This window comes from Echinops telfairi, unplaced genomic scaffold (genome assembly GCF_000313985.2).
Source record: "Echinops telfairi isolate 266 unplaced genomic scaffold, ASM31398v2 ScPeMD7_4;HRSCAF=17, whole genome shotgun sequence".
Taxonomy (NCBI): Eukaryota; Metazoa; Chordata; class Mammalia; order Afrosoricida; family Tenrecidae; genus Echinops; species Echinops telfairi.
In genome coordinates, this window is record NW_022103900.1 from 23,845,943 (window position 1) to 23,855,602 (window position 9,660).

The 9,660-nt window shown below is 43.0% G+C and overlaps 1 protein-coding gene across 2 annotated transcripts in view; it reads left to right on the top strand.

The window, feature by feature from the left end:
- The first annotated feature begins 5,548 nt into the window (after nt 1–5,548).
- STAM2 (signal transducing adaptor molecule 2) overlaps nt 5,549–9,660 on the top strand; it is a 62,665-nt gene continuing 58,553 nt past the window's right edge. For both annotated transcript variants that reach the window (XM_004703820.2, XM_045299069.1), the window contains exon 1: nt 5,549–5,653. In XM_004703820.2, the coding sequence (XP_004703877.1) occupies nt 5,614–5,653 (40 nt within the window). In that variant the 5' untranslated portion in view covers nt 5,549–5,613. The remainder of the gene's footprint in view (nt 5,654–9,660) is intronic.

The window sequence follows — 9,660 nt, forward strand, 5'->3', positions numbered from 1 at the left end:
GCTTGATTAACTTCAACCATCTGGACCTACGGAGGTATCTCCCTTTTACTAGAGGATGGTGGCATCCTGTGCCTAAAGGCTGTACAGAAGTTGTATAGGAAGAGAATACCTTCCAAGATCCTACTTTTGCTCCTCAGGATTTGTCTAGCATGCCCCACCAGACCCCAGCATTTCTATATTAGACCACTAATTAAGGTTAAGTTTAAAAATGGTCCAACTGGAAGAGTATTGTCCTTGTTTTAGGAATCAGAGGGATTACTCACCAATACATATTGATGCAATTGGAAGACCATACCTCAGGATGAGGCTGTGGGTAGCTAGACCAGGAAGAGAGAGATGAGGTTGAATCAGACACAGTTTCTTGGATTTCATGTTCTGGCAAGGAGATTTGGTTGTAGTATGTTCATATGCTGCTTGGATGGATCCTTGAAGCTTGAGTAAAATCAGCGATGAGGTAGAGATGTGGAACTATTTTGGTAAAGTACTAAGAAGTGAAAAATGTCCAGAGAAGTGAGTATGCTACACTGGGCTTTTACTTTAGTACCTAAGAACCCATCAGCTGACTGTCCCCAGAGATTTCCCCCACTGTAGCAAAAGGCAGGCTTTTCTAAGGGGAGCACTAGCACTATTGAGCAGCTCAGTCTTGGCTGTGGGTAGATCAGCGTTGATGGTTGCTAAGGCTGCTGTGGAACTGGATGACAAGATACCAAAGTCACAGAGACCAAGTGGCAACACAACCATCAGAGGCAAGGTGGACACAGTAACATTAAGTCACAACCAAGCCTGAATGAGGAGGGAGCCTTGACCCATTGGATGCTATGCATGATTGTTGTTGTTAGGTGCCCTTGAGCTGGGTCGGCCCCATAGTGACCCTATGCACAAGAGAATGAAACACTGTCCTGTCCTGTGTCATCCTCACAATTGTTCTTATGTCTGACCCCATTGTTGCTGCCACTGTCTCAATCCATCTGATTGAGGACCATCCTCTTTAATCACTGCTCCTCCACTTTACCACGCTTGATGTCTTTCTCCAGGGACTGGTCCCTCCTAACAACATGTCCAGAGTATGTGAAACAAAGCCTTGCCACCCCTGCCTCTAAAGAGCACTCTGGCAATACTTCTTTCAAAACAGATTTGTTTGTCCTTTTAGGAGTCCATGGTACTTTCAATATTCTTCTCCAGCACCACAATTCAAATGCATCTGTTTTTCTTCCGTTTTGCTTATTCAATCCAACTTTCATATGCATACAAAGCAATAGAAAATACCATGGCTTGAGTCAGGCATACCTTTGTCCTCAAAGAAACATCCTTGCTTTTTAATACTCTAAAGAAGTCTTGTGTACCAGATTTACCTATTGCAACTCATATTTTGGTTTCTTGACTGCTGCTTCCATGAGCATTGATTGTGGATTCAAGCAAGATTAAATCCTTGACAACTTTAACCTTTTCTCCACTTATGATGTTGCCTATTGGTCTACTTGTGAGAATTTGGGTCATCTTTACATTGAGTTGTCATCCATCGTGAAGGCTGCACTCCATGATCTTCATCAGCAAGTGCTTCAAGTTCTCCTCACTTTCAGCAAGCAAGCTCATGTTATTAATAAGCCTTCCTCCAATCGTGATGCCACAATCTTTTTCATATAGTCCAACTTCTCTGATGATTTGTTCAGCATACAGATTGAATAAGTATAGTGAAAGCATACAACTCTGACACACACCTTTCCTGATTTGAAAGCTTGCAGTATTCCCTTGTTCTGTTTGCACAACTGCTTCTTGATCAATGTACTAGCTCTGCATGAGCACTGGAATTCCCATTCTTCTCAATACTATCCATAGTTTGTTTTGATTCACACAGTCAAATACCTTGCCATGGTAAAACAAAACAAATCCCCACCCCCTAAACTAAAGTAAACATATTTCTGGTATTCTTTGCTTTGAGCCAATAACTATCTGACATCAGCAATGATTCATGGAACAAAGATCGCAGGAATATATTTGCAGGGAGCTGCCAAAAGTTCAGGCCAGACTCAGAAAAGGACATGAAGCACGTGATATCATTGCATAATTCATAGACGAGGGTATTCCTAGAAGCTCAAACAGATGGGCAGCCAGAATGGCCTTATTTCACCTGTAACTTCTCCTCATGCCCACTCATCAAAGGTTGGGAGAAGACAAGAGTGGTGCCATATGTTAACTGTCACAATGGATATACAGATTTCTCATTCATCCAAACCCAAGCCAGTTCTAGGACCCAGAGCCCAGTATTTGAAGAGGCTGGAACTTAGTGAGTAGAAAAACAAACAAACAATCCTACAATGGCCCAGTAAATATGTACAGCAGTCATTCTTCCCATCTTTCCCAAAGGAGATTGAGAGACATTTCCACAGTGCATTGTGGAAAACTGACAAGAAAGATGCTTGCACTTGTACATTCATTTAAATTCCAGTTTGATTCCTGTGGGAACTTCAGTTGTGACCCTTATATGCATTAGGATCATAATGTCATTTTTATTTTATTAAATCCCTAGGGGTACTCATTGACCTTGAAGTATTTTTTAAAAAATTGCCAAGTAATGATAAGTTCTTGTTTTAAAATCATCTTATTGTCATATAATTCCTATATCATACAATTTAATAGTTCAATCATATCCAAAAGAGTTATGCAATCATCACTACAATCAATTTCAGAACATTTTTATTTTTCAAATTAATTGCTGCTAGCTCTCCATTTCCCCCCAACCTCCCCTGCCATGCCCCTAGGTAATTATTAATCCAGTTACTACTTCTATAATTTACCTATCTTGGATTTCATATACAGAAAATCATACAAAAACAAAAAACAAAGGGGAAAACAAACCCTCAACAATGACAAAATAAAACAGAAGAAACCACAATCAAAACGAAAGCAGAAAATATTAAAAACTGGGATAACTTTAAAATGGGTCAAAGGGGAGATCAAATGTTAAGTTGCACCGTGTTAACAAAACACTATCTGCCATAATCGACTTTATAATTTTCTCTGTCTGATAACATGTCTATTTATATCTCTGGACTATGGGCAGAGGACTTCACTGGAGGCATAATCCACATGTCAACCCTGCAAATAGATTTTGGGCTTCCACTGTCATCCATAGCTTTCTGCAACCCTGCTCAGAATTTAAGCTCTGGTACCATTCCCTCTTCTGGATTTGGATTTAATTATTTACAATCCTTGAGTCACACAGGCTGGGGTGCTTCTTCCATGTGGACTTAGTTGACACCTTACTTAGATGGCTCCTTGTTTAAAGATAACTTTTAAGACCCCAGACACTATTTCTACTGATAGCATCATCTGATTTATTCACCACAATTTGCTATAGCACCCATATCTGCAGTTATCTCTCCATGAAAATGAATCTTGAGTAGGGCCATAAGAACTCATTGTTCTTAGATTAGGGTTAGACTTATGGTTGTGTTCCAAATCTCTTCATATATCTATGGTTTATACAATGCCTCTGGTTCACTTAAGAGACAGCAATAGTATTTTATGATAGAGAACTTTATAAATCACCCCCATGGTGCATAAGGCAATTCTATTTTCATTATTGTAACCAATGGTGTAAAATTTAAAAACTAGTGAGAAAATTATACATACATAGGCCAGCTTTTTAGACCATAATACATGAATTGTTGACTTGTACAGATTAAACACTTAGCTAACTGGATACTATTTACACAAAAAAGAAATGTTAGGGGTATGGTAAAACTTTCAGTAACATTCATCTGCAAGACTAGCACATGCCACAAAAAACATGTAGCAATGGTATAAGGCCACCTTCATTCCAATTACGCTTAGATATTCTTAAACTCAAAGGAAGTGGGATAAGCAAAGGAAACATGTCAGTGAGAAATGCCAAGGGTAGTACATCAGGACATGTACAAAATCCTGTCAAATTTGCTGTCAGTGCCCAGAGTGCATACCACTTTGTTATAATCCTCAACCTGAAGGCATTCAGCTGAGTACCTAGGGCCAGCAAATTCAGCTCCTTCAATCAAAGGCCCAGAAGCACCCCACTTCCATAAACCTCAGCCTGAAGGTACACACCTTCACTTCCTTGGGTCAGTGAGCCCAGCTTCCTGAATTAAGTGCCCAAAGGCACCCCACCCCCTCTACAAGCCAGCCTCCTGCATAAAAGCACTCGTCCATCACTGTTCTATGCTTTGGCTCCTGGTTCTCAGAGGTTGTGGCTATCATCTGGACAAAGGTTCACTGCACAGGGATCTCAGGTTGAAAGGACAAGCTCTTCTTCTGCCTCTTGCTGCTCGTGAGACCTCTCCTGATTTCAAGGGGCTCATTTTATTCACAGCAAATGGCACTACAGGGAATCCTGCTCTCAATGACTCACAGACGAAGCCTAACAGTATTTTCTCCCACCTTCTTACCAGACTAATGCAGGAAAAGGCCGGTTGGTTGAAGGTAGAGATTTTGGCTAGAAGAAGCTTGTTAAATATATTCTCTACTCCTGCACTAGGAGTCTCCACAACCACCACTTCCTATGGGGGTGAAGTGAGAGCAGAGATCAGGAAACAATACCACATGGGACCTAGAACCCATCCAGGCCCTTTGCAGACGCAAAGCTACCTCTCTGATGGTAGTTCAGTTTCTATAGCAGCAGGCACAGAAGCAGTCGCAGGGGTGTTTGTGAGGCACTTTGAATTTCCGCAAATCAGGAAGGAAAAAAACCTAAAACCCCAAAACTCACTGTGAAAGATGGAGGCGTTCTCACTTATAATGACCCTAGAGTGGCTTAGTAGGTTGGACTGCTAATCACAAGGTCAGCCGTTTGAAACCACCAGCAGCCTTGCAGGAGAAAGAGGCGGCTTTCTACTTTTGTAAAGAGTTACAGTCTTGGAAACCCAGAGGGGACAGTTCTACCCTGTTCTATAGGGTTACTATGAGAAATTAACTAAGAGACCCCAAACACCAAACCCACGTCGTGGAGTTCATTTCTACTTATAGTAGAAATCCTACTGTTCCCGAAGCTGCAATCCTTATGGAAGCCGAATGCCACATCTTTCTCCTGCAGAACCTGCAGGCCTTTCCGTTGGCAGCACAGGGTTTAACCACTGAGCGACCAAGCCTCCTTAATATAACGGGAAGAACCAGACCAGGAAAATCTCAGGCGACCACGCCCCCTACCGCACTGCCGCTGGCACTGCAGCTTCCGGGCCTCCGGCGTCGCCCAGGTCCAGGAGCGACAACTTCCGGCCCCGAAGGTCCCCGCTCCGTGGCTCATCGGGGTCCTAACAATGGGAGGGTGGCCAAAGCGAACGCCTAACCCCCGGGAGGTGCTGAGACTGGGGTTGCCGTCTCCTCCTGACGGGTGGCGACAATTGGAGCCATAGAAAGATGCCTGCGGTCTCCAGAGCCTCTGCGCAGAAGGAGAATCCCGAAGCAGGGAGTGGACCGACGGCCCGCCCGTCAGGCGGGAGCAGGGCAGGGGTAGTGGCGGGAAGTGTAGAGAAGGCGGCCGGGCCGGAGCTGTCTAGGAAGCCGCGGCCGCGGGTCACTGGGACAGGAGGCGCTGCCGAACTTGAGCCAGACCGCAGGGACTGGGGCTTGGGCGCCTGCGAGATGCCTCTGTTTAGTGCTAACCCCTTCGAGCAAGACGTGGGTGAGTGCTGGTCCTGAAATCCGGGCTGCTGTTTGTCCAGCTAGAAAGTGGGCGGTGGCGACTTCAGGGACTGGGGAGCAAAGCAAAAGGAGGGAAGGGATGGTGCCGCCGTCTCGGCGTTTGCATTTACCTGGGGGGTGGGGGGTAACTTTGGCACGTCTTAGCCTGCTGGGGCGAGTCTACTGCCTGCTGGAAGTGGGACCCGAATAAGGGCTGTTTCCCTGGCTAAGCCTAGCGACCAGGAAGAGCCTGGGGCTCGCCCAAGACTTGACTAATTAAGCAATTGCAGAGTTGGTGATATAAACTTCCTGATCATTCCAGAGCTAGTAAAGCCCTTGTCCTGCCGGTTGCCGCCCCGCCCCGCCCCTGTGCAGCAGCGGAGACACTGCCCTATAGAATGGCCAAACGCTAGAGAGGCCTCGATTGCTCCCATTGTTAGGAAGAACTCATTTAACATGGCTAATGTACAGTAACATGGCTAATGTGCAGATGCAAACAACCCTTGATAGGGACTTATTTACAGTTGCTGGAGGTGCTACCTATGGCTTAGGGGCTGCGTGATTTTTTTTTAGAATATGGAAGTGGAAACTACCAACCCTAGAATCTCAAAACGGTTCAGAACAACTTATCGTTTATTTGTTGGGGTTCTAAGAACGCTTACCTTTCCGCGAATGAAAAAGAGGTGGACTGCATTATGGGGACTTATTTTAGCCATGGCAATAACAGTAATCTGGCTACAACATTATTATCATTTTCATAATAATAATTAACAGAATCCTAGGTAGACTTTTAGGACTTGGTGAAATGAAAAGAGGCATGTCTGAAAATAGACTGTCACAGAATAAACGCATCTTACCAGTGACTTATTTTATACTCAACAATATCAAATCATGCAGAGACTGGAAAGTTCTCTGGTTTGGTGTATGATGTGATCCTTAAAGCATATTTTATAAGTCAGATATGTGTGTTCAAGAAAGTATTATTAGATAAGCCCTTTATGTTCCCAGAGAGTTAACAATAATTAGAATTTGCCCGTTTGAGACTTTTTAAATATGTAGAATGTTCCCATGTTTCATTCAACTTTTATTCTTGAGATTTGAAAACCATTAGTTGACTGGCATCGAAGAAAGGGGGTGTTCTACTCCCATAAAGAGTTACAGTCTGGGAAACTCACGGGGCAGTTCTATACTGTCCTATAGGGTCACTATGAGTAGGCACCGACGATGTCAGTGAGTTTGGTCTTTGAAGTTTCCTAGCATAACTCTCGGAAGCATCATGTTGAAGACCAGTGTCTTCTGCTTCTGGAAAACCTTTGGGAGGACTTTCCTTTTCTATTAATTCGTTCAATAGTGCCTGATGCTCATTGCCATTGAGTTGATACTGATTTGTATCAACCCTATAGGAAAAAACTGAACTCCTTTGAGCTTCTGAGACTTTAAATCTTTACAGAAGTAGACAGCCTCATCTTTCCCCTTCAGAGCAGCTAGTGGATTCAAACTGCTGACTTTGCCGTGGGCAGTTCAGTCGTTAACCTACTGTGCCACCCACCTACTGTCGGTCCTTTTCTGTAAGGGAAATCTTTCTGAGAAGCCAATTGTTTTTTTGATTGGAACCTTCTCTGTTCTCGAAGTAGCCTGAGGAAGCCTGCCTGTTCTGTTTGTGGCTTCTGAATGGCTTAGTGAAGCCCAGATGAGTGCCGCTGCAGTAAAGAGGTACTGCTGCTTATAAAAAAACCCACTGTGAGTTTTTTTCTTTTTCTTCAATACAGAGATTTCATGAGCAGTATCATCAACACAAACTTCAAGTGCTTTTCTGTTAGCTCAACTATGACTGATTCAGGATCAAAAGGCAGTTTTAAAGGTGAAAGAGCAAATTTGAAGCCCACCTAATAACTTCTTTTAGACAAGAGAATGGAATTCTTAGAGAAAGTGGAATGAAACACCAAAGTGTTTAAATTGCACTCAAGCCTAAAGCATAGAAGAATGCTACATTTAAAAAATACCTTAAAGCTATTTTTAGTTTAAAATAGTTTCAGAGCAAGTGATTATTTGCCTTGAGGATTTTTTGTTTTTAATATTTATGATTTTATCTCTAGCTGATTCTGCCAGATTTGATCAAAATACCCTTTATTTCTTTTTTGCTATACCCTATGCACTGTTCATTTAGTAAACATGTATTGAGTGATTGCTATGTGTCAGGCTTGTTGTGGCCTTGGGTCACAAAAATAAATAACTAGACTGTGAGCCCCACCTCAAGGAATTTGCAGCCTAATGGAGGCCATATATATGAAAAAGAAAGAATTGAAGAACCGCCATGAGAGGAAGGGAGAAACATAAACTAATCTTAATACCACTCCCATCCAGTCATTTCTGACTCAAAGTGACTCCATAGTACTGCCCAGGGCGGTTTCCGAGACTGCAACTCTTTATAGGAATAGAAAACCCCATCTTTCTCTCAGAATGGCTCGTGATTTAGAATTGCTAACCTCATGGGTAGCAGGCCAACATGTAACCCATTGTATGACCACAGCCTCTGATGTAAATATAATGTTAGAAATCAATGGAAATGCTTTACAGTCTCCCTTTATTTAATCTGCTCCTCTCCCTTGAAGGGGAGACAGGAGCTTCAGGTAGGAGCTTTCTTTATTCCCACTTCCCCTTCCTTGAAGCACCTGTAGGAAGCAGCCACCTTCTTGATATAAGTGTGACATGGTGAGCATTAAAGATGACACTGCACGACTTCAGTATCTGGAAGGTAAGCAGTCTTCTCTGACATGATTTGTGTGAGAGACCTTTCTCGGACCCTGAGCTGACACGTACCTCTTTGTCTGGACTGTGATGAAGTAAAGATTGGACTTCAAACCAGTTCAAAACTGTCCTGTCATTGCCATTGTGAAAAAGGGCCGAGTAAATGTTGCAGAGCAACCCTACCTTCGCTTGTAGTTTTTGACCCGATTGGGAAACAAATAGCTGTGTCCTGCTCTCCATAGCCCTGCCAATCATGCTGCTCCTCCCAAGTTGTGACACAGTCCTTCCTCCTGAAAGTTTCAGGAACCTGAGTAGGAAGAGTGGATTACTGGCAGAACTCTGGAGAGCCGCGTGGTTGACTGCCATGTTTGAATGGGTCATAGCCTTTTGTTACTTAAACCAGAAAATCAAGCCCACTGCCATTAAGTCGATTAAAACTCATAGTGACTCTTCAGGACAAATTAAAACTACCCTTTATGGTTTCTGAGACTGTCAATATTTATGAGAGCAAGCCTCATCTTTCTCCCTTAAGAAGACTAGTGGGTTTGAACTGCAGATCTTGAAGAAGCAGCCTATTCATTGCAAAACCACTGGGTTATCAATCTCCTGTTTGCTATCTATTCTGGTCAAAATACCATGATTAACCAATAGGGTTGCTATGTGATGTGTACCTGAACCTTGCGTGTGACAGTGGTTACTGAACCATTTCTAAACTGGTCAGAACTAGGGGCTGAAAAAAGTTTTGGTGGAAATTCTGTTGTTTTTTTAATTCCTTATTCTGTGAATTTGCTGATGCAGTGTAACTTGTCAAATGGAAGCAGGCCAAGGACCAGCAAGTAAGGGATTCTGGCAAGTGTCTCTTTTTTTCTTGGAGTCAGAACTGACAATCCCTGAATGGTCAGCTAGGTAGAGAGCGTCATTGGTTACCTTTAAGTTGTCTGAGGCCCATGAACTTGTATACAAGTTGCCTAGTTGTTACCTGGTCTTGTGACATCTATGATTGTTGGAATGTTTGTGTGTCATTTCATGTCATTGAGAATTTCCCTCATTGTCATTGAACTTCTGCTTCACCATAATAAGTACATTACCCTTTTCTAGTGATTGGTCTTTCCTGATGAAGCGACCAGAAAGTAAGTGAGCTAAATGGCCATCATTGCTTCTAAGGAATACAGTGAACCCTCATTTATCGCGGTTAATCGGTTCTAGACCCTACCGTGATAAATGAAATTCCGCGAAGTAGGATTCTTTATTTGTAAATCA